Source organism: Vigna umbellata, chromosome 2 (assembly GCF_029865625.1).
Source record: "Vigna umbellata cultivar VRB3 chromosome 2, Vumbellata_1.0, whole genome shotgun sequence".
NCBI classification, from domain to species: Eukaryota; Viridiplantae; Streptophyta; class Magnoliopsida; order Fabales; family Fabaceae; genus Vigna; species Vigna umbellata.
The window spans coordinates 128293-154594 of NC_142166.1; the positions used below are offsets into that span (position 1 = coordinate 128293).

The 26302-nt window shown below is 33.4% G+C and overlaps 1 protein-coding gene across 1 annotated transcript; it reads left to right on the forward strand.

Annotated features, from left to right (window-relative positions):
* Positions 1-7583: 7583 nt before the first annotated feature.
* LOC124846509 (protein NARROW LEAF 1-like) lies at positions 7584-20134 on the forward strand. Its single transcript, XM_088105642.1, has 6 exons — positions 7584-7875; positions 8868-9371; positions 10211-10354; positions 11380-11620; positions 12735-13235; positions 19321-20134. The coding sequence occupies exons 2-6, from the start codon at positions 8880-8882 to the stop codon at positions 19746-19748; spliced, it is 1806 nt and encodes a 601-aa protein (XP_087961768.1). The 5' UTR covers positions 7584-7875; positions 8868-8879; the 3' UTR covers positions 19749-20134.
* Positions 20135-26302: the final 6168 nt, after the last annotated feature.

The window sequence follows — 26302 nt, forward strand, 5'->3', positions numbered from 1 at the left end:
AAGTCCTTAAGATTGTTGTAAAAGCTGACAAAAGTAGAATAAAGATCACGAACAATATACTTCCTAAGGCGTGTAGATCACTGTCCTTAAGGACTTATCCGCGGTGTATTACGCAAGCCCCCAGGATACAATAGGAACTTCTCAGAATTTCTGAGGATCTCAGAACTAGCAAGGATCTCTTAAAAAGAGAATAAATAAACCCAGAATATTTTTAGGAAAAGAGAGAGAGAATGAAACTAGGAGAAAAGAGAAAGAAAGAAAAATGATTCTGATTATATCTTCTGAATGAAAGAAAAGCTCTATTTATAGAGCCTATGATGGAACTAACCCTCCTTAGCTTGAGGAGTACTTCACGTAAAAAGTGTGGCACAAAACCTTAAAATTAAAGCACAAAATCGGTGGTTGTGGAGAGAGAAAAGCAATGTTGGAAACAAACATGAACGTTGCACACCAAAAGTGACGTTGGCTGTGAGCATATAAGAAAATATCTCTAAAGACAAAGACTTGCGGGTCAATCTCAACTTCCTCCGCAAGTGATGACACATGTCTTTGCAATATTTTATTAATAAATAATAACAAAAATGAAGTAAGGAACATATAGAAAAAATAAAGATATTTTTTTTATATTATTTACTAAATGAAAGATTTTTGCGTTTGAACATTTAAAATTGACAGTCATGTGATAATAAATAAAAAATATTTAAAAAAGTATAAATAATTAAATGTTAGACATAAAACTATTTAATTGACTTAATAATGCACAATTTGAATATAACCATAAGGTTATGATAAGAAAATTACAATTTGAATATTAAAAGGTAAAATAATTAGAAAAGAAAGAAAAAAATGTGTAAAAAAACTAAAAACTAAGATTATATATATATATATATATATATATATATATATATATATATATATATAGAGAGAGAGAGAGAGAGAGAGAGAGAGAGAGAGGGGGAGAGAGAGAGAGAGAGGTTGTTTAATAAATTATACATAATTTAAAAACTGGATGAAATAAAGTATTAAGATCATTATGAGAACACGACCATGATCAACATAAAACTTACTCAATGAAATTCAACAATGATACAAGTATTTATAAATCACCACTTAACATATTCTAGTAAGTGTGTTTTGGCCACATGCCGACGAAGTAAGTAAAAAAAAAGTATGATAAATTGGGTAAAGATCACAGAAACTACTTTAGAAGCTTCTGGTGTGGTACCACCCTACATTATATTTTATTTTATTTAATAACAGGTGCAGATTCTGTATAGTTGAACGCAAAACGAAGCATATTATAATTGATTTTTTATTATTATATTTTTTAATATATAATCATTATATAAAACAGATTAAATTAGCCACCGACTGGATGGTTTTATTTTAACTTGTCAATTAGAAGGAGAGTTTTGCTACCGTGTAGTAAAAAAAATATACACCATTTAAAAAAAAATCATTACTAAAATTTGTTATCTAATTTTTTCACTAAATTTGCTTTAGCAATTCTTTATTTTGTTTTAAATACATGAAATAACATCATATTAATTAATCTTTTAATATTTTTAACTTACACTTTTACATATTCCCTATATTTATAAAACATTTTTGAATCCACTAATATATTTTCTTTCTTCTACGTTTGAAACTCGTTATGTTTTTTTTCTTCTTCCAAAACTCATTTTCCTTAGTGGTGTTAAAACAAATTCGGAGCTTAGTTTTCCTTTTAAATTAAAAGGTTCAGTTACACTTTTATAATCAATTTATTAATTTGTTACAAAATCTATCTTAGCTATTCTTTTACACACATTTAGTCTCTTATGTATCAAGGTTTTTTGACGTCGTATTTGAATTGTTAAGATTACATATTATGTTACTTAATACATTAAGTGTTTTGAGTTTAATTGAAGAAAGCATGTATAAGTGAAATAATAAATGGAAGACTAATTTTATAGCTTAGGTATAAGGGGACCTATGAATTTATATATAGAACCTATTGTCCCTTGTAAAACCTATCTTGAGAATTGATTTTCTCTTTTAAAAGCAATCTTTTTTTTTTAAGGTCATTACAAGACTACTTTTTATATTTTCTTTTTCAAGAAATTTTTCTTAAAAATAATCCTAATTTCAATATTTTTTTAGAGTCTTTCATCATAAGAATGGAAAAATGACTCCATCATTCTGTCTTTAGGTTAAGTTCAAAATAGCTTCAATGTCCATATGATCCTAATAACTCTAACTTGTTTTAAAGACATGTGATTTTTTTTTTCACGTGGCTCAAATTTTTTCATAGTAAAAATTATTCTTCTTAAATGTGATTATTGAAATAAAACTAAAAGAAAAGAGTAGAATAATAATAAAAATAGTTCTTATAGAATTAAATTAAAAACTAATAAAGTATAATTTAAAAAGGTGATAATTTTTTAAGTAAATGCACATTTAGGGTTAATATGTGTGCATGGGTGGGGATGGGTGTATGTGTGTAGTAGATGCATGTCTAAATTTTAGAGTCTGACATATGTTAACCATGATTTTAATAATATCATAATTGGAGATATATAATAATTTATTCAGTATAATATAAATATATATATATATATATATATATATATATATATATATATATAAAAGTCTACAAAACTAAGATCCTAAACAAAATTTAGTTAAAGAATTAGACGAAATATGCACAGAGAACTAAACACATAAAGATTATACAAAGTCTAAAAGACCATAAGCATAGTAGATGAAGGGTAAATAAAAGTTAATGCTATTAAAACGGGTAATCCGATCCGATCGACACGAGTTAGTCACTTAACAAGTCAAGTCAACTCGACTCACTTATTAGTGAGTTAAACAAATTTGAACCCGTCCTGACCTATCACGGGTTAATGGATTAAATAGGTTGGCTCACTAACTTACTTAATTACCAGTTTTTTTTTTCAAATCCAAAAAAAAAATTACATTTTTTTGTAATTTAAATCTAAATAAATTTCACTTTAAAATGATGTTAAACTCCAAAGACAAGTCAAAATAAAAGAAAGTATCATATAATCTAAATATAATCCAAAAGCAAGCACAAAAAATGAACAAATAAGTTCTTAATATTGATAATTTTTGTGTCACTTATCCATTTATAAGATTAGAGTCTTGAATGGATAAATTTATAATAGTTTGCTCTCTTGAAACATGTTTTTCTGTATCTCATCCATAATATAATAAAACAAAGTGTTAACTAATAATACTGAAACATAAAAGTAATAAATAATTAAATTAAATTAGGTGGATTGCTGAGCCAACCCCTCACTACGAGTTGAACCCGAGTGAATTGAGTTCTAAGTGGGCCGGGTTGAAAATTAGCCCATATAAAAAAATTTACATTTTTTTCAATCCTAACTCGGTCTGAACCCATGGTGGGTGGGATTGGCTCGCGAGTTTTATCCCATTTTGACAGCATTAATAAAAGCATATAACTATACACACTTAGAATGAGGGGTGTTAGCCTTTGGTATGACATACTCAATCTAAGCCTTTTCAAAGGTATCAAGTTGTATTGAATTACCTTGATTCCATGGAGTTGAGATTTGTATACCAATTGCTTAAAATGAGTGATGTTTAATTTGTTGGATGTTGTGATTCTTATGTTGTATAAGAATTATGATCATATATTTAATGATTATTTGTGATTGTTCATGATAATTATGACGAAGAATATTTGAGTTATAAATTTTATATACACTCATATTTAAAAATAATTTTATTTAATATAATGATAACTTAGGTTGTGTTTTATAGTACATAATTAAGAGAACTATAGTATTATTTTGATTTCAGTAATGAAAATGGATTATCTTAATATTATTTTAACTTCACTGATGCCAATGGATTATCAAGTAAAGTACATTTGTTTGTGTTTTTTTTATGACTCTTATAATTGTATTTAATAAAGAATGAGAAAATGTTTTTTCATGTATGGATGATTGTTTAAAGTAGACATTGATGTTTTTTATATTTGGTTTCTTTTATGATGTCTAGTTAGGGGTATGCAAAATAAATTATACTGAACTAAACTATTAAAAACTGTTGAAAACCAAAATGTAGTTTGCTCAAACTAAATTGAACTAAATCTACTTCAAACGAATTGAACTAACTTTGTTCTACCAAATTACACTACACTAAATTGCATTCAAAATGGTCAAATTATTTTTTAACACCCAATGGTCAAATTCGGTCAATAGACCGAATTTTCACCAAAGTTGATTAGGTCTAATTCAGCCAAATTAAGTTGGGATCGACTTGGTCGAATTTGGCCAAATTTAAGTGAGGGTCGACTTTGCCGATTTAGGAAAAATTTCGGTCGAGGTCAAGTCAGCTAAATTCAACCAAATTTTGGTTGTGGCTGACCTAGTTGAATTTGACCAAATTTATGTTGTGACCTATTTGGCCAAATTTCGGCCGAGGCTAACTCACCTGAGTTCAACCAAATTTTGGTTGTAGCAAACTCAATCAAATTAAGTTAATTTTGGTCGAGGTTGGCTTGGCCAAATTCAATCAAATTTCAACTATGGCTGACTAGGTCAAATTCAGACGAATTTCTACCTAGGCTGACTCAATCAAATTCGGCCGAATTTCAATTGGGGATCACTTGGATGAATTCGACAAAATTTAATCATGCAGACTATTTCAAATTCGACCAAGTTTTAATCATGGCAAACTTGTCTCGACCTTTGGTCTTGACCAACTTATATCAATCACAAGCTCAAGCCAACTCGTCTTAATTTTTGACGTGGGTTGACTTGTCTTGGTCTTTGGCCTATATTGACTTTGCCAGACCTTCGAACCATCAACCCGGGATGACTTATTTAGATTTTGGGTCCAGATAAACTTATCTTGACTTTTGACTCGTGTCGATTCGGCTCAACTTTTGGCATGGGTCGAGTCGACTGAACCCTTCAACCCATCTCGATGTTTAGCTTCAGCCAAATTGTCTAAACCTTTGACTTGGTTCAACTTGTCTCAACCCTTTGGAATGAGTAAACTCGACTTGACGTTCATACCAAGCCAATTCGAATACAATGGCAGAGCTTAGTATGATCTTAGGGGCCTTTGGGCCCCAAATCTGCTTTTCACATATATAAAATATTATATAAATATTTGTTTTATGTTTGAACATATTTTACATATTTGATCTCTTCAAACATTTTATAAATCTAGTTTGATTCCTACATAATATTTTTGAAGATTCGTCGTTGCTCGAATCGAGCTTCAACTCGAGCTAGTTCAACTTGAACTTTTGCCTTGGTCGGCTCAACTCGACCTTTGGCTCAGGTTTATTAGGCTTCACTCTCAATTAGAGCTGATTTAACTTGACCTTCATCAACAATTGACCTCTCACACCCTTTGGCTAGACTCTTGGTCTAATTTGACTTGGTTTAACCTTCAACCCATGTTGACTTGACTTGACCTTCAATTCAGACCAATTATGCTCGACCTTTCAATTTGATCTACTCTAGCCGATCTTTGACACAAACTAACTTGACTCAACCTTTGACTTGGATAGATTCGTCTCAATCTTCGACCAAGGCCAACTTATCTCAACCTTCGACTTGGGCTAACTCGTTTCAACCTTCAACTTGAGTTAACTTAACTTGGCTCTAGGACTGGGCGATTCAAGTTGACTTTCGCCCTAGCTCGACTAGGCTAGACCTTTGGTTTGACCCTACTTGACCCGACCTTTCACGCGGCTCGACCTTCGGTCTGATTTGACTCAAGATGACCTTAGTCAAACTAATATTGACCTTTAACCCGAATTGACTTGTCTTGACTTTCGATCAGGATGATTCACTTTCACCTTGACTAGACCAATTTTTCTCAACCTTCAACCGGGGTACTTGTCTCAACCTTTGGCCAGGCCGACTTGTCTCGACCTTCAACTAGGCCGACTCATTTCGACCTTTGGCCTGGATTACTTATTTTAACCTTCGGCTTGGATTACTTATTTCAATCTTCAACTTGGACGACTTGTCTCATCCTTTGGCCTTGTCGGCTCATCTTAACCTTTGACTTGGACGACTTGTCTCGATCTTGAGCCTAAGTTAACTCGTCTCAATTTTCAGCACATACCAATTCAATTCAACCTTCGTCATATACTGACTTAGCTTGACTTTGATATGTACTCACTTGACTTGACCTTTGGTTTAGACTGAAAGTCTTGTATTTAGAAATTAATAAAATTCCAAACCCACTTATCTTGACCTTAAGTCACCTTAGAAAGGGATTTAAGAAAAGAAAAACTTATTTAAAAGGGTTAAATATGTTTTTATCCCTTAACTTTAAGTAAAAATTAAAATTAGTCTCTCTTCAAATCTTTGATCCAATTTAGTCTCTCAACTTTAGAAATGTGTGTATTTAGTCATTTTAACTAAATTTTGTTAAATTTATTTGACATTTCAAACACACTTCATTATAACATTTGAATTGTTTACATTGTTTGATACTTTTTTTCAATATTATTTAAGAAACATGTTTAAAAATTCAAATAAATTTAACAAAATTTGGTTAAAAAGAATAAACTCATATAATTCTGAAAACAAAAAAACTAAATTATTCCTAAGTTTTAAAAAAACTAATTTTAACTTTTACTAAAAATTAAAAGAAAAAACATATTTAATTCTATTTAAAATTAGGTTGAGGCTTACCCGCGTGTATCATATAAGTTAAATTGATACTAATGAATATTGGATAGCTTCAACACTGAGTTCATTCCAAAATATAGGAACAGAAAGATAAAATTCATTACATGCTTTCTTAACCAAACATAATAATGTGTTCACACTAAAAAATAAATTAGTGGATATGATTAATAGATAAAATCGTGCCAACCATTTTTTTAATATAAATTGGTATGTGCTTTACAAGGCCTTGAATCACTTAACTTGTATATTATATTATGCAGCAACGAAGATGCACTTGTTTTCTAGAACACTTGATGGTGAACGATAAACCACAAAGACGAGTTCTTGCTAATGTCATATCATAATATTTTTATATTTATTGAATACGTAACTTGCATTTATATAAATTTTCAAAGAAAATGAAGGTATGAGCATGTGAGGAAAGAAGGGAGTGGAATAGACAAAAAATTATATAAATTTTCCTTCTGGTGTGTTGGGTAGGCTGAATTTTGTTTATAGGTAAATAGATAGAAAGATGAGAAATGAATTATTAAGATTGAAAGGATGTGCAACTTTTGGGGAGCAAACAAGGATGGCCCCCTAAACCCCACCCACATAAATAAATTCATAAATATCATATCATCTGTATCCAATAAATGTATATATATTATTTTCCTTATTGCCTGGGTGCCCATGTCTCCTCCATTAAAATTTCCCACTCATAATTGTTACCTGTGACGGGAATAGGATCTCCATAGCTCAAACACTTTTTAAATATTAATTTATAAACACCAGAAAAGGGTTAAAAGAATTAATATTAATAATACATAGTTTATTGTATTGGCATGTAACATAGTAGATGGTAGATACTACATACACATATATTAATGCTTTTGACAATCCACAAGTATAGCTATTAGCTAGTGCTCTTTCATCATCATCACCATCACCATTCTTTCTCTTTCTCTCTCCTCTCTCTCTCTCTCAATCCTCCCTCTCACACTCTGCACGACACAGCCAAGCTTGGGAATCCTTCTCACTATTCTAATGCACCCTATTGGACTTTGCTCTGACCAAGAGATACCCTTTTTCTGCAATCTTAATCTCCTAGATGATTGACACAGTATTTACATGTACTAGGGCATGAAAACCTTCAAGCTCCTTTTTTTCGACTCCATTTCCATTGCTCCAACATTGCTGATCGGTGAGTTTTCTCTGGTTGGGCCTGCAAAAATTCTATCTTTTTCGCAACCCTTTTCGAAGAAGGGGTTGCGTTTTGTTTTCGCACTGGTTGGGCCTGAGCTGAGAAGATTTGAGTTTGTTTTTTTTTCTTTCTGGGACGGGTCTGTTATTGCACACACTGTTCGGCCATTGTTCCATTTTGGGTACCTATTTCTTGGAATGGCTTTCTTTGTTTGCTTTGTTTTAATTTCTCTTTCTCTATTCCGATGAAAGCATCTAGCTTGTGATGGGGTTCGGATTTCTAGGCTGTTAATGCATGTGGAGATTCTGGATTCTCTTTTGTTCACTTCATGATGAGTCGCTTGTTTCCTATAGTTTTTCTTCTGGTGGGTTCATTTTGAATACATCAGTTGAAGATTTGGTATTGCTTTGGCTTTAAGGGGATTGCAGTCCCAATATTTTGATGTAGTGCCAAAGAGGTGTTGATGTTTTGAATGAAAATGTATAATCGACTACTCTAGAGTACCACTGTTATACTTGAGACCTTATATTTTATGTCTTCACATGATAAATTTCTGTAGATGCACTGGCCTTTACAACCGAAGAACTTGCCTAATGATCTCGATTTCCCTTAGTTTGTATTTTGCTTGTGTGTTGATTTTTTTCTTATATTTTGTGAAAACTTATGAAGTTTCCAGTTGAGATGTACTGGGGCATTCCCGTTTATGCTGTTTATATTATGTTCATGAAATAGTAATTTTTCACTTGTTAGGTTTATTTTATCCTGATGACGTTTACTTTGTGTGAACGATTTTCTTCTGCTGTATAAGCCAATAGATAAACCTGTATAAAATATGTTCTCTGAACTATTTTCTCCACCTATGTTGAAACTGGTTTGTTAATTGAAAAAACTTTGTAGTTTGAGTATAAAGGTCATGGTGTTTTTCATTTGAATAATTGGATCCGGGTCTTTCATTTTTTAATTTTATTGAAGATACGTTTGGTGTGATGTAGGAGAATTGACCGATGAATCAGAACCGATTGGACTTAAGAGCTCATCATTCTGGATCGACGCAATCAGAGGAGTCCGCTCTGGACCTGGAAAGGAGCTACTATGGTCATCTTAACCCTTCATCTAGTCCTTCACACTTGCAACCTTTTGCTGGAGGTACCCAGCATTCTGAGAGCAACGCTGCCTACTTTTCATGGCCTACATTGAGTCGCTGGAATGATGCAGCAGAAGATAGAGCCAACTATTTTGGGAACCTTCAAAAGGGTGTGCTGCCTGAAACTTTGGGTGGATTGCCAACAGGACAGCAGGCTACTACCTTGCTTGAATTGATGACTATTAGGGCATTTCATAGCAAGATCTTACGCAGGTTCAGTCTGGGCACTGCAATTGGATTTCGAATTAGAGGAGGTCTTTTGACTGATATTCCAGCAATTCTTGTCTTCGTTGCCCACAAAGTTCACAGGCAATGGCTCAACCATGTTCAGTGCCTACCTGCTGCCCTTGAGGTGGGGAATTTTGGTTCTTCTGGCTATGTTGCAGGTTTCTACATGGCTTTAGTGCATCTCCTCACACTTTTCAATAAAATTATTGATGTTTTACTTTTGTTGTTTCAATTTGGTTGTCTTTGTATTATGTATTTAGTATTTTACAAATAGGTAACGTACTGCTACTATGGTTTGTGGATTTATGAATGGAGAAAAAGAGAAAATACGATAGATACTAGTAGATATGGGAAATTTTTAAAATGTTGGCTTGCTAAAACTTTTCACTATTCTTTTTAACTTTTCAGGATGATGTTGCAAATAAACAATGATTTAACATAAGAAACAGGTGCTGGTTATTCAGAAATTCTTGGGATACCCAATGAATGTGTTATTAAGGCTAATAAAAGCAGTATGCTTCTCCACATGCTTATAAAGCACAATCAATATCATTTAGTTACTTTTGGCCTACGATGGTCTCTTATCAGAAAATGATTAAGAATTTTCTAGTATAAAAAAATAAGCTTCTCTCAAATTATGTGTATGGAAATCTGGTTGCATTAACATAAAATTTTTCTACATGTTTTAGATATCGAATGCTGATAGAATAGTCTACCAAACTACAATGTGTTCTTTCTTTTTAGTTTTTGGCAATTTATTTAAACATATTTTATGGATGACCAGTAAGCATACTTATTTCTTTTGGTGCTAACCTAACTTATTATAAAATGTATTTTCCTCCAAAGTTACCATGTTAAATCAATAATGGAACTTTAGCACTATTATTCTAAAGTTTGTTGTAATTTTCAATGAGGCTTTTTCTATTTAATGATGCTGAAGTCATTTCTTAATTTTCGAAACAGGGACCAGGAGGTGTTTGGTGTGATGTGGATGTTGTGGAGTTCTCCTATTACGGCGCACCTGCACAAACCAGCAAAGAACAATTATATACGGAGCTTGCTGATGGCTTAAGAAGAAGTGAGTCATGTGTTGGCTCAGGTTCTCAGGTACTTCTGCTTTGAAGAATCAATTTCCTCTGTATTACATTTTCTTCGTACTAAATTCAAGTAAAAGGAAAATCGTGTTTATTAATTTGATACTAGAGAAGAGATTATCATCCTTTCTGTTATGGTCTTTATCCTTTTATTTTTATGTTGAAAGTAGTATATATTTTGATATTTAGCACTTTTTCCTTTTCCAAATAGATTATAATGGTACCAGTTAATATAATTGGCATTTATTTAAAAAAAATGACATTTCCTCCTGATTCAAATCATGGCATGACAATAAATTAATTTTTTTATACGTATTATAGATTTTATTTTATGTTTCCACCCATTCATTGGTCTATGATGGTAAATTCTCGATGATGTGTTATTCGTGTACGATTGAAGTATTCATATGAATGATGAAAGGCAGAGTTGTTATTATTAACTGTATTCCAATAATAAGTATTTGTGTCTGGTAACCTGTAAATCTGTCTTAATTATTGGTGGGATTACTGAATTGACAATTTTCATTTCTTGATTTTCTCTTAACAATTCAGGGTAAGGCATTTTCTTGTTCCTAGCTTTTCGTTATGGTTGTATGCACCTGTATTATCAAGTCACCTAAATTGAAGTTACAGATTTCTTGTTTTTAATGGACATAGATAATAGTTTTCATCACAGAAATGAATTTCTTTAGATACATTTCTTAAGTATGAAATGGTGGCTAAAATGGCCGAGCAGCCATAGTTGCAAACAAATAATTCTCCATTTAGGGCATTGATGGTTATGCTGTGCTGTTGACAGACGGCTTTATTCTTTTACTAGATAAAGAAACGATGCTGTACTAAACTCATCTTCATTTGTTTTTGTACTTTTAACTTGCTCAGATACTGCTTTTCTTGGATTTGTTCTTATTTTTCTTTTTTCCAAATATTGATTTCTTCTCCTCATTACCTACCTTGAACCTCCATGTAATGCTGGCATCTATCTGAAGTCTTGGTAATTATTTCCCTTTCTTCCTTTATAATTTCTTCCCCTTTAAGGTTGCAAGCCAAGAGACATATGGAACATTGGGTGCTATTGTCAAAAGCCGAACTGGAAATCGAGAAGTTGGCTTTCTAACAAATCGTCATGTGGCTGTTGATTTAGACTATCCAAATCAGAAGATGTTTCATCCATTACCACCCAGTCTCGGACCTGGTGTATATCTTGGTGCAGTTGAGAGGGCAACATCATTTATTACTGATGATCTTTGGTATGGAATTTTTGCAGGAACAAACCCAGGTAATGTGGTTCTAATTTGGAGATTATCATGAATATTTTACTGGTGATGATCAGCAAGCTGAAGTTCTCAGTCAAGCTATTTGTCCATCTTAAAATTTGGGGTCTAACTCGTCTTTAATGCAAATAATAGGAACTAAACTTTTGTTCCTATTGCTTACATGATGATGTTGAGTTTCTTTACATAACAAGATGTTTCTTTAGAAAGTGTTTTGATTTTATTAGAAACTACTAACTTGGGAAAAAGAGGAACTTTGTGCCTCTTTGTATCCTTTAAAAAATAAATGAAAAATAAAAGACAAATCTGAAGGTTAATTAATAAATAGGTGGGTGGTTTGTGGTGTGCTGCTGGAGGATATGAATTATTTGGGGAGTGTAATTACTGAAGTAAACGAGAGAGAACAAAGACTAAATAAAAAAATAAGATTGTGGGAGAGAAATAACTGTTCACACGGTAATAGTTACAAAGGGTAAAATAGAGTATACAAAATGTGTACGCCAAGACTTTATATCCCGTTTCTGTTTAGTTATAGATGCAAAAGAGTACTGTAAAGAAGTACCATATAGAGGAAAGCTACATCTTAATTTCCTAAGGGAATGACCTGTACTCAGAATTTGAAAGGCTTAGGCTAAGATTTTAACAATTATGGTTTTACAGTTAGAGATGTTTCTGTTTAGAGAATTATCTTGAAAAGTGAAATCTGTTACGGTGGAAAGAAAATGTAATGTTGGGAGTTTTTCTGCTAATTATTTCTGTGAGGCATTATATTGTTTTGCTCGACATGAAAAAAATGTGCTGAATAATCCATGGTGTTCTTCCTGCAGTTCCTCCACAGTAATGACTACACTGATCTATTGTCTTGGTTGTGCTTGAGATCTGATGAGCCCTATAGTGTAATTTTGGTTTCATTTTCATCCCAACATTACATTATATGCTAAATCTAATTCTTTCACCCTACCTGGAGATGTTTCACTTTAGTAGTGTTTTAAGTTCTTATATTGTCAAATTCATGATATTCTCATTTCGATTTTGTTGGTTATGATTCTGGCTTAGAATTCTGTTGGATCCCAACCCTTGACTGATGCACATGCACATTACAATTTTGTATTCTTGCAGAAACATTTGTGCGAGCTGATGGGGCCTTCATCCCATTTGCAGAGGATTTCAATATGAACAATGTAATTACAACTGTAAAAGGTGTAGGTGAGATTGGTGATGTAAACATCATAGACTTGCAGTCTCCAATCAACAGTCTCATTGGAAGACAAGTGGTTAAAGTCGGAAGAAGTTCTGGTTTGACTACAGGGACTATAATGGCCTATGCCCTAGAGTACAATGATGAGAAGGGGATTTGTTTTCTCACTGATTTTCTTGTTGTTGGTGAGAACCAGCAGACATTTGACCTTGAAGGTGACAGTGGAAGCCTTATTCTTTTGACTGGACAAAATGGGGAGAAGCCACGTCCTGTTGGCATTATCTGGGGTGGGACAGCTAATCGGGGTCGATTGAAACTAAAAGTTGGTCAACCCCCAGAAAATTGGACAAGTGGAGTTGATCTTGGTCGACTTCTTGATCTCCTTGAACTTGATCTCATTACTACAAATGAAGCACTCCAAGGTTTGCTAACATTCAGTTAATAATGCAGTTACCTCAATATTAAAAGTCTGCACTTTCCAGTGTTTATTACTTCACAATTGTTTGAAACTTTATGATCTAGGCAAAGAAAATGAAGATAAAATTCAGCCTTGGATAGCAAGAAGAAATATTCAAATGAGAAGGTTTTGAAGCAAAAAGTTACTTCAAAACCTTGACCACACCCTTGGATAGCACCTTCTTCTCCTTGGGCACCCCAAGCAAAAGACTTAAGTTTATATAGTCTGTTAAAACATTCTAAACTATTTTTTATGATTATTTTTCATATTTTCTCATCTCAGGATTTGTTACAAAATTTCTCTGGTCTTCATTAGTTAGGATCACGATTAGAATAATTTGTTCAATCACTACTCCACTTCTGAGTTCCCTGATAAGTTGTATTTTAACTCCATTATTCTTTTTGTTCTTTCAAATTAACTGTTTCTCCTGCCGTGTCATCTTTATAGCTTGAATTTTGTCTGAGTTTTTATCTCCACCACCATGCATTTTACCAGCATGTTTCAAATGGCTTGGCTCCAAATTCGTTTCCTCAGCTAACAGAGCATCCATTTGAAATACATGGAAGTAGGATTAAATGACATCAGATTACAGAAATTTAAACACTCCATTGCTGTCCCAGAGTTGAGAAATTTCTAGACATTAAATGGTGACTTTCCCATAACACCACTGCACCAGTACACATGAATTAGAATAATAAAAACCAGTGAGTATGTACTCAGCTGATGTATGTTTGTGTATATATAAAAGACGAGTACAAGCATATCTCAAAGAGGAAGGCTACAACCTATGTTCCTTAGCCTAAAGCTAGGTACACCCAAAAACAGCTTTATGTTTTCCGATCACTACACAATAATAGTCAAACATAATTTTAATACTCATCCTCAACTTGGAGCATATAGATTGTAAGCACCAAGCTTAAAACATATAAGTTGAATTCTAGGCCTCTCAAGGACAAGTTTACAAGTGGCTAGAGACATAGATTTATATTTAGCTTCTGCATTGGGGTGGAACAATGAAAAATTGAATGATCTGCCTCACTTTGTTCCAATCCAAAAGCGTGCATAGTGTGACTGAATTTATCAAATCAAGTCTGGGACAAGACCAAACTGCCCCTTAGCAACAAATTTGGTAGGTTGTTTCATGTAAATTTCCTTCTCAAGATCACCCTGAAGGAAACCATTTTTAGTGTCAAGTTGAAGTGACCAATGGCGAATAGCAAGCATTATACATAAGAGCCTAATTGTGCTGAACTTGGCCATGGGAGAGAAGCAACTCAGTAGTGAAGCCCATAAATTATAGTATATCCTTCGGTCACCAACCCTTTAAGGCAATCTACTTCGTCACTAGGTTCAACTTAAACAACATACACCCATCTACAATTAACAGTCTTCTTTTGCAGGAACAAGATCCCATGTGCCATTGCTTGGTAGAGCTTGTTGCCATGCATGATGATCAAGTGCCTCATGAATGTTTGGGACAATGGTGGCAGATAAAGAAAATCTAAAAGTGGAATATGATGGAGACACTGATAAATCAAAATTGTAAGTAGGATATGGATTACGAGTAGGCCAAATACCCCTTCTAAGAGAAATTGGCCAATTTGAAGTGGAGTAATGTGAAAGAGTTGATGGAGAAGGATCTAAATCATGAGACTTTGGGAAGAGTAGTGGTAGGAGCTCTGGGTGTGCTATGACGATATGTAAGGAAAGGTGGTGGAATAATGTTGGACTGGTTTTCATTAGGGTTGGAGGTAGAAGAAACCAAAATTATTGGAGGACCAAAGTTTGGAATAAGTAGAACCTATTGAATGGCCACATGAGCTTCCATGGAGGATGAGAAAAAGGGTGTTCTCAAAAAATGTAACATAAGATAGTATCTTTTGGTAGTTGGACAGTAGCATTTGTATCTCTTTTGAAGGCAAAAATATCTATAAAACAATTTAATAGCCTTTGTAGGGAGTTTGTTCAAACCTAGAGAGATAATATGAACAAAACAAGTAAAACCAAACATCTTTGGAGATATATGTGCTTGATGAGGGCCTAACAAAGCACGTGGTGGAGCCTTTGGTTAAGCAAACACCAGGGTTGGGTCATGCTCTTTGAGGCATACCTAACCTTTTGCTGGACAGAACAGCGGTGGCAGCCGGTGACCAGAGACAGCAGACAGTGGTTGACTGGTGACAGTGCTTTGATATCGACTTGAAGTTGAATGATAAAAGTCAGTTTGTATACTCAGCTGATGTGTGTGTGTAGTACAGGCATATCTCAGAGGAATGCTACGGCCGATCTTCCTTAACCCAAATCTAGGTACACACTGAAGAACACCTTTATGTAAGCTGTACACTACAATAGCTATCATAATTTTAACAAATACAAACAAAGCAGCATACCTTTTTTCCTTGCAGAAACTATTACATGTCATTTATTACATGTCTTACACACCCCCTGAAATCTCAATGGGGATGAGAAGAAAGTATTTTAGTAACATTTACCTTGTGTCTTGGTAAAAGAAAGTGAGCTGAGGAAACGGCCCACTGATCTTGGGCTGGAACATTGAACAAAAGAACTGTATATCCAGAACCTTCTCCAGGACAAAGAAAAGATCAATTTCCGTATTTTCAGTTTTTGTTTGGAGAACGGGACTATGAGACAGTAAAATCAGTTTGATGGGATTCAATTAGTTCCAAAACCCAAATTCTAAGAAGATGATGTCAAAACTCATCCTAGATAGTGTAGGCGTTGAAAGGTAGTGTCACTTACTATATTATCCATGCTCTAAGCCTGATAGTGTGGATGGTGAAGGGTTGTATGGGGAAATCCAAGTCCCTTGGGAGCTGGAATATAGGGTATAGAGGGGAATGACCTTTTCATCTTATAGTTACAAATTTTCAATGATTGTGATTGAAACTTTTCATTTTTTTCCCTTTATGTAGTACATTTTTCATTGCTTAATTATTTTAGCTTAGATTTTTTTCTTCACTTTTTTTATAATGTGACAAGGTGAGGACTTATCTATGTTGTGTGTCCACCCAATTTTAATGTAATGGCTTATTGCTTTTTGACTGTCTTATTTTTTTAGTATTAGTTTTTAGAAAATAAAAGATATTTATGTGGAACAAGGCCCATTCCTCTATTCAAGTTGTCCCATGGTCTCTTAAAAGACAGTGGCAGAAATGTTTGGAAATCTGTAAAAACATGGAGTTTAAAAGTTCACATATTTATCAGAGCAATAATCATTGTGTGGATAAACTAGCTACTATAGGGTTAGAAAATCAAATTTTGTATGAATGGTATGATGGGATGTCATCCAGGTTACAACATGACTTTTTTCATAATAATTTTCAACTACCTATGCTTAGAATTGTTTGATTTTTATTATATGGGTTTAGCCCTCCATGTTTTTTGTATATTTATTTTTTGTTTATTAATAAATTTTTGCATGTGAAGGCAAATGATTGTTGTGTTTTAGGATGTCAGCATAACTGAGATATCAAAATACATAGTGATGTCTAGTATGAATTTATAAAATAGAAAAAGAAAAAAAAGAACAAAGCCCATTGGTGTTTTTAGGTTTGTTGACCTAGTTAGATTTATTCACTTGTTTGTACGCCTTTCCATTAACACTTTCAAGAAAGATTTTTAAACTGGCCAGACTGAGGCTTTCAGAAAAAGTACATGTAACAGATAAATAAGTCAGACCCAGGTTTAATAATAATGATGATGTGGGCCATGTTTCGCCCTGCCAAAGCCTGACCTGTTTAGACTTCTATTTGGCATCCTCATCCTAGAACCTGCTATGTTTTGCCCTGCTCTGTTATTTTCTTTTGCCAATGTTTGGTTTACTGTCTCTCTACTCAAATCTTCCCTCTTTGGTATTGGGCATTATGAGAGAAAGCAGTTGATCTCATGGCTTTCCTTGAGAGATTAGCTTGGCCCCTCAAATTCGCTAGAATTATTTATTTTCTTTGAGGCTTTCCCAGATAAATCAGTTTGAACCTGCTAGTTTTCCAGGTCCCAAGATTTTCCATGAGTCTGTTGGTGTCGTGACAGTCCTAGAGAATCATCCCTGCCCACAATTTTATTCATCATGGTTATTGTGTATTCTTCAACCAATTTTTCTATTCTTTCAATTTCAAGGGTCATTATGTGGAAATAATTTTTGCATTTTTTATTTAAACATATTTGTAAGCAACAGCCTGTGTGCTCAATTTCGAACATCATTTCCTATATTTGATAATGCTGTTATTTTAAAAGTATCTAAGATCAAGCAACTTCGTTTATGGACAAAGTTCAGACATCTGTTTATATCTGATTCTCATGAGCAGAATCTTTAACGAGTTACTGATTTGATTTTCAATCAATTTTCTTCTCTCTCTCTCTCTCTCTCTCTCTCTCTCTATTGTCTTTCCCCCCATTCGTTCTTTTTCATTAGATATAAAACAACTACTTCCGTTTTCTTTACTGTTTTTGGTTCAACTTTCAACTCTAGATCAAGGAGGCTTTTTGATTTAGATATTAAGGCTGATGTCTTTATTTTTTTCAACTCGTGTAATTTTAATGTTTCAATTTCAAATAAAGAAAACCTGTTTATATGTGTTTGTGTGTGTGAGTGTATGTATGCAAGAGAGTGTGTGTGTGTGGCATCATCTCATATGATTAGTTTCAATATTTCTTGATTTATTTGCTTATTTAGTTAGGATTATGATCTAGTATTAGTATAAATAAAGGTTTATGCCGTCATTTTTTATTTACATTTTAACACATTACAATATGCAAGAGAATATTTTTTCTAAGCTTTATTCTCTCAAGTTCTTTCCTCAATACCTATAACCTTATATTTTCAACATGGTTTCATAGCAGTATTTTCTTCCATGACCTGTTACTATTTTGCTGCCGAGCCAAGTTCTATAAATCTAGAGCTCTACTTTATGTCGTTGACAATTTCCCTCATTTCCTCGTTAGTAGTCACTCACTGTGTTTCATCTTCAGTTCTTAGCACCTCATCCTTTCATCCTCCTGGCATCTGGTTTAGTGGCTTCTTACACTCACTTTTCTGCTGCTAGCTGCCAACATTTGCAGCTGGATGTTATTTATCGAGAATTGGGTAAATCAGGATGGTAATCTGTACTGGTACTATGGTGATGGATTTCTTACAATGCATAAGAAGGAAAGCTATGGCCTCATCAGCTATTAGCTAGTACAGATGCAGAAACCAGAAAAACAGAGAATGAGAATATCCTCTAAAGAAGGAAAAGACAACCAGAGAGAAAAATTACATCAGCCCCCACTCTCCCTATACTGCTGCCCTATTTCTATCACGGTACTACAAAATCTTGCAGCAGAGAATTCGTTATTCTCTTCCTTTCACTCTTACGCACTCCCATGTGCCTTGGGTCCTGTGCCAGCTGTTTATTCTTCTGTTGATCATCACTTTTACCAATTTGCGTTGTCTCCACATTATTCCGCTCACGTTCCTTGTTGGCATTAATCAGTATTGGGTCTGTTACACTAGACACCCTTGCTAAGAATTGTTTTTAACTGATGATTGCCAAATTAGATCTCCCAAGCCATTTGCGTGCACACACTATGTCTCCTGCTAACCATTCAGCCGCTGTTTTGGTGATCCTTCAGATTGACAACACCAAACTTTGAATCTCCCAAGCCATTTGTGTCCGCACATTGTCTCCTGCCAGCTGCAGGTCATTAGGCCTCTGTTTTAGCGAGCCTTCAGATTGAGACCATCAGATCATATGGAACGTCCAATTTACCAGCCCATTATACAATATCTAATTTTCATCCACATGGCTGAATGACTTTTAAGCCCCTTAAAATCTCAAGCTCCGATGAGAAAAAATATGATGAAATTTGAAAGTTTGCTACTTCTGATATATACTGAATGCCATATATAGAGGATTTAAGGCATGGCTCATTTTGCCAACCTTTAGAAATGGATTTGGAGCGTCAGTGGAAATATCCTAGCTTATGATGGTTTATTTCATTGTTGAACATTTACAGCTGACTTTTCCTTTCCTTGTATGTCATTTTTGTAGCTGCGGTGCTAGAGCAAAGAAATGGTCCCTCTGCTGGAATTGACTCTACAGTTGCAGAATCCTCTCCAACTGTGACAATAAAAGAAAAACTTGAAGAGAGCTTTGAGCCTATTTGCTTGAATATCCCACATGCTCAAGTTGAAGATGAACCCTCACAGAGAATCAATCCATCATTAAGGCTCTGTGGTTTTCATATCAGAAATGAGATTGAAACAGTGCCAAATGTAGAACACCAATTCATACCAAGTTATGCTGGCAAGTCTCCAGTACGTCACAGCTACCTGAAAGAAGACATGGAACTGAAAAGTCTAGCTGAACTTAGGAGTGGCCCTGGTGAAGAAAATTTTGTTTCCTTGCATTTAGGAGAGCCGGAAATGAAGAGAAGAAAGCACTCAGATCCTTCTTTTTGCATCAAAGAATTAAAGTAAGTAGTAGGTTAAAAGATGAAGATGCAGCATATATACCAGATGAAGCGACTGTCTCATTTGCATGGCCATTCTATATGCTACAGAAACGCATGGCCTTAGCATGTGGTGCCTATCATGGGAGGAGCTTCAGCAGAAAAGGGTAAACAAGGTTCACTTCTGGATGATATTCTTATTCTTTTTTTTCTCTTTTATAAATCTTGTTTAAGCAAAGTGATATTATTCACTTGTGGGTTATATAATATTTTATAGAGGACAATTAGCTTGTTCTGTGTTGAATGATTTATACCACTTTTGTAGACTTTGTATTATAAGCACTCCTGATGGAGAAGCAGCTATTGTAAGTTAACGGAATGTGAAATATATCCTTGTTAAGCAGCTTCGGTCTATTTAGTATCATGTTTTATCCTCATGCTCAGTTTATAGTGTTAGCCGTAAGTTTTGTTTCTTTTTTTCCTTTTACTATGCAGTTATTGTATTTATGCAAGGGGAAATTTAATTTCTAGCCCTTCATGGAATTCCTATGGCGATCTTTTTGTTGGAGATGTTAAGGACGAGTTCAATTTTCTTTGTGCTCACATTTTGTGGTTAGTAATTTTCTCAGGTAATGGACTCAATAGCAAGCTCAGTCTTTTGAATTTGTGCTTCACAAAGAACTAATTGAGTGTTTGGTTGCAACTTTGCATTAGACACATTTCGTTGACTGTCTCTTCCTGCACCCTCATTTTTGTTTCCATTGTCCTTTTTGGATTTATCATCTGAAAGTAAAAAATGATCTTTGAATTGTATGGTTTAAGAGCTATTTTTCTTTAGAAGAAATTTTTTGGATTATATAATTTGAAAGTGATTTTGATTTTCGGATGCAGAGTTTAAAAATGTGGCTGGGTTGCTTTATCAATCAAAACATAAAAAAGAGTTTTTAAATATGTTGGATTAACTTATGAGATCATTTAGAATTATGATTTAGTTTTTGAAATATATGATTTATTTATTGTTTAATATGAGAAAAATAAAAATTTTAAAACATGTTTGTATTTTTTTGATTTTGGTTGCATATTTAAAAACATGTTAGATTGAAAAAGAAAGTTGTAATTTTATTTGTGAGTTACCATTATTACCATACATTAACACTATCATGCAAACTATTATTACCATGAGAGTTGCCACCATCATGCAAGCTTGAGAGAAGGCCTTACCATGTGATGTGAGGGAGAGCGAGATTAGGAGTTGAGTCTCAACATTGACAAAGTAATTTGTGATGACTTTGATTGTGATTTTTGGTTGTCCTAATTTTTAGCAATTGAGATTTCTAATTGTTGTGATTTTTGTAGATTGAAATTTTTGTGACGTGTGCTCGTTTTTTAAAGTAGAGATGAAGATGATGGATGTCATGCCTTCGTTTCTTGTGAGTATAGAGATGAAAATATGAGGGAGAAAACAAGGTTGTTGATGATGATGATTAGGAAGAAGAAAACAATGCAAAGATGATGGATGATGGGATGAAAAATGGTAGGTCAATCCGTAGCCTGCCAACTCTTATGATGATGAGACATGTTTAATCTTCTAACTTGTTTACTGATAGTGAGATGAATTGTTATTTTTAATCTATATTAATCAAATCATTCCTTTTCTTATTTAAAAAATTAAAATGAAAAAACAATTGTAAGATTACTTTTTTTGTATAATTTTTGAACATTATTTTTTAAACTTAAATTAACACTTATAAATTAAATTTTTTATTATTAATTATAAAATACTTTAATAGGTAAAGGTAATTATTATTATTTATTTGTTTCATTAAGATATTAATTAACTAAATACTTAAAGAAAATATTAATATAATTAGGCATGTTTTTAAAATACATATTAAATAAAAAAATTAAAAAATGTGAAATTATAAAATTGAAATTTGGCAAACTGATTCGCTGGCCTAGGTTGCTAATTTTCTTATGGGCATTTTTTATAGTTCAAGTCAAAATGGACACATTTTATCACTCCTATTTATAATTATAGTAGTATATTTCAAATATGTAATATTAAATAATGTACTTATATCAAAGAAGGAATATATACTGTAATATTATTATTGAGTTATATATTATTTTTAAGTTTTAGTTTTTCGTGTATTAGTGAAATGTTTTATATAAATATTATTAATATAATTTTTATAATCGTTAAGTAAAATGTTCACGGAATTGTGTAAAGCGAAATAAATTTTTAAAATATTGCATAATAAATTAAAAAGTCATTAGCAAAGATTTAAAATGTGATTAAGTGTTAAAACATCCTCTGGTAACTGATTACGAACTCCAGATAATTACCAAATGTTTTAAGTGTTAAAACAAAGTTTTTGTCGACAAATGTTTTAAGTGTTAAAACAAAGTTTTTATCGATGAGATTTTTGATGAATCATATTTGTTGACCCTTTTGATTACATTAAGATATATTGACATACTTATTTGCCCTCTTTGTGTTTTTGTTTAGTAAAATTCTTTAATTTTTTAGTTTTTTTTAAGATAGTTTTTTGAAATTGTTGAAAGTATTGAAAGTAGATATACATTTTGAAATTGATAGATTTTGTATTTGGTATGTAATTATAACGCTAAGTCAATAAAGTCATTGGAACTACACAAATCTTTTTCAAATGATGCAATTTTGTATTGTCTTAGTCTCATAAGTGTATATTGAGATGTCTAAACCGTGGTACAAAAATGGCCCTCCATCAATAAAACAAAATAAAATGTTAAAACAACATAGATAGTAATTGCATTGTATAAATAAAACAAAATAAAATGTTGAAATGTCGGCCACAATTGACAATTAAGAGTACAATCCTTTTTAATAATAAGAAAAAACAACATATAATAATAATAATAAACAAAGATAATCACATTCGTAGTCTCTCAACGAGACTATTCTCCAAGGGAAAGTAATCGTAAGGAAAGCTCGGTGGATAGAGCTTTCACACGGAGAGGAATGTGAGGAGCAATCTCTCGTTCTTTGTAGATGTGAGGGACTGGAAATAGATCTAAGGTCACCAAATTTAGTATCGATAAGGCTACCCATGCGAGATCTTTAAATATGAGAAATAATAATTTAGAATGTTAAAAATAAATAATTGTAATAATAATAATGAAATATTTATAAAGAGCTTACTATTTCTGAAGGGTGGTGAGGGAAGAGGAGGGATAAAGGTGACACCAGCACCTTGCTTCAAACGTAGTTGTCTTTCGCGATAACCGTAATTTTGAAAACAACAATATATACTGAAATCTCTAATTTCACCATAACATCTTAGTTTGGTGGCTACGAAGCACTTGCTCTTTGGTTGGACTTCGTATTCCATAGTTAGTCATAAAGGAAAAGTTGTTCTTTAAGCGTTTATAAGTTAGTTTTATTGAACCTCCAAGTTTGTCAAATTTTTATTCATTTTTTCTTCTTCTAAAAATAATAAAAGACAAAAGTGAAAGAATTATTTTGTTGTTAGGAGTGTTTATATAACTAGTTTATTTTAAGTCTTTTGCTGTTTATAGTTCAACTTTGGAGTCCATTCTTGATGTATAGGAATGAATGTGTTTTACGGTCCTTGTAGGGGATCTTACTAGATTTAAATCCAACAAGTCTATGTCTATGATTTGCTTAAGTTAAAATTTCGTTTTAATGAATGTCAAGAGCAAGAAGAGAAGATAAGAGTTCAAAGTGATGAAAGAATATAAAGTGATGAAAGAATATAAAGTAATAACAAAAACAAGCAAACAAGTATAACAAGAACAAATAAGACTCTTAAAAATGGAAGATCATGAAGTAAAGAACATTGAGGAAATATTAAACAAAATGACTGAGGGAGAGAAGGAAACACTTACAAACGTGAATGCAGAGATGAATGGAACACACTTGGAGAGAGACTGCTCACAACAACTATAACACACTCGGGAAAAATCAAGGGGGATCAAACTCACACGTTTTAATTTAGAAACTCAAGTGTCGTGTAGAGGGAATACTCTATTTATAGCCAAACTTTTGGACTGTGACAATAGTTTCGGTTGTCGATACCGGATGTAATAACCGTGTCGATTAAAAAAATGTGCATGCTAGGTGGGTGATGGAAGAGTTAATCTTGTGCATGGAGGGCCACTGCTAAAATCCTGGCTGCAACACTTCGGAAAGCGATGTTAGTGTATATCTTTCTTATTTTTTGTTTGTTTTAAATATATCTATATATTTGTGTGAGTAGATAATCCTCATTGTTTAGGAGGAAAATTGTTTTTAGAGGGAGAAAATGTAAGACTCTATTTGTAGATGTCTTTGAAATTTTGATTTAAATGAGAATCTTGTCTTTTGGATAAAATAATTAGGGTACAATATTGTTTAATTAACCCTAGTTTAGTGTAGTGAGGTAAAGGTCTAGTGGTTATGTTTTATATGATATGAAAATTAGTTGAATTAAGGTTAAATATGACTTTTGGTCCTCATATTTGTTCGCGAATCTCAATTGGGTCCTCGTTTTTTTTGTCCCAATTGAATCCAAATACTTGTTAATTTGAGGCAATAAAGCCCTATCCGTTAATTTTCGACTGACGCTGTCTGCACATGGTGAGCTGTAAATACTTTTATATGTGTGGCAATATGATTAAGTTGAATGGGTGTTCTTTTGTATAATGAAACATCCACGTGGACAACTAAATTTTTTATGTTGGTAGCCCTAAGCCCTAATATTTAAATCAACCTTGACATCGAAAGTTTATACTTGTTCGTGCTGGGGAGGAAGAGTGCTGGAAGTAGAGTTGTGGAAGAAGTGTTCATACTTGAGCTCATCAAATGTCTGCTTCATCCTCTTCTTGCAAATGCTTGGGTTTGGGGTTTCAACAGAGTTGTGACAGTGTCAGCAGGTTGGGTGTAAAACCCACTTGCTTCTGTGGTCAGAATGCAGTCTTCCACATTGCAAGAACCCCTAAAAACAAGGGCTAAAGATTTTGGGGATGCCCCAAGTTCAAGGTAAGTTTAGTGGATGCAATAATCTGACTTTTATGTGGTTTTCTTCTTCTTCCAGAGGGTAGGAGTCAAGATTGCGTTCACGAAGTGTGTTTTCTTCTTGGACATGGTGGGAGTGAAGATTGTTCTTCTGGATGCAACTTCTTTCAGTGGTGCAGTGAAGATGTAATTCATAAAGGAAATGTGGTCACTGTAGAAGAAAGTGGAAGAAATAAAGAAGTGGGTGGAAGTTTGATGAAGATGGAAGACAAAGATGTTGAAAAGCTGAAAATAGCTTGTTTACAAAACAGTTAGTCTGAAAAAGTGGTTGAAGGTGTTAACGGGGATGGTGGTTATTATATGTGTTTGTAATGTAATTGTGATATCAATGTTGATGAAACTAGGTTGATTTGTTAGTGGAAGGTTATGTAATATAATTTGATATTTGGAATGTTATTGTCTGTTTTATTTATAAAGGTGACTTGTTAGTGTTTAATACTGTCGTCTTATTTGTCTTATTTGTTATATTTCCTTTGCTAATCCAAATACTTGCTAATTTGAGGCAATAAAGTTAAAGAAAGTGCACAAAACATCATACGTAATGGTCAATAACCATCATACAAGAATGATCACCACATCAATACGTAATGGTCTTACTCAGTGCATAACAAACCTGATACATATTACACCTATGCAGACTACATTGTCTTACTCAGTGCATAACAAACCTGATAACAACCTAGTGAAATTGCACCAAAAGATAACTGATAAAACATTGTTCCTTCATCAATACAGATTACATGATATTTAAAACAATGTCTTCAAAATGGAAGTAAATAAGACTTCATTGATGAGAAGGAAGCACAGTAGACTCCTGAGTTGGTCGGTCAGCAGGGACATGTGTTGAAGGTATTGTCACTTCTATTGGTTGACAAGGTTGGTCAGGAGGCACTTCTGTTGTTGTAGGTCGTTGTGGACAAGATCTTTTGTTGTGTCCCATTTCTTTGCAGAGACCACATGTTTTTTTGCTCCCACCCTTTCTTAATTCACTGTCATTCTTCTTCAACTCCAAGGCTTGTAGTCTTCGTTTTTTCTTGGGCCTTCCTGGCATTGCCCTTTTTTTTGGGGGTAATACATCTGGACATGGTGTAATCTCCCACATATGTTGACCGTTGATAGGATAAATGATGGTGTTGTAGGTCTCTTCATAAGTAGACTTCCTAAATCAATGCCCAATGTAGTCTTCTGCATTTAAATTCAAGAACTTCATTGTAGTGATGGCGTGAGTGCAAGGAATGCCACTGATTAACCATTTTCTACAACCACAGTCTTTATTGTTAAGATTGACAAGAAATTGCTCCCCAAATTGTGAAATGTGTATGACTTCAAATAATTGGTTTGATGACCACTTGCCATAATTACAAAATGACAACACAGTTACTAACAAAGTAGACATAAAGTGAAGACCAAGTGAATTGTATGAATATATCAGTAAATATATTCATTCAAACTAAATATATCAGTAAATATAAAGTATGAGGAACAATGAATACATACCTAAGTGGAATTGTAATCAAGTATTTAAA

Bases quoted from the DNA above. Each gene is read 5' to 3' on its own strand.
- LOC124846509 (XM_088105642.1), top strand. From the start codon at position 8,880: ATGAATCAGAACCGATTGGACTTAAGAGCTCATCATTCTGGATCGACG. The intron at 10,355-11,379 runs GTACTTCTGCTT...TTCCCCTTTAAG, and splicing joins GTGTTGGCTCAGGTTCTCAG to GTTGCAAGCCAAGAGACATA. The intron at 11,621-12,734 runs GTAATGTGGTTC...GTATTCTTGCAG, and splicing joins TTTTGCAGGAACAAACCCAG to AAACATTTGTGCGAGCTGAT.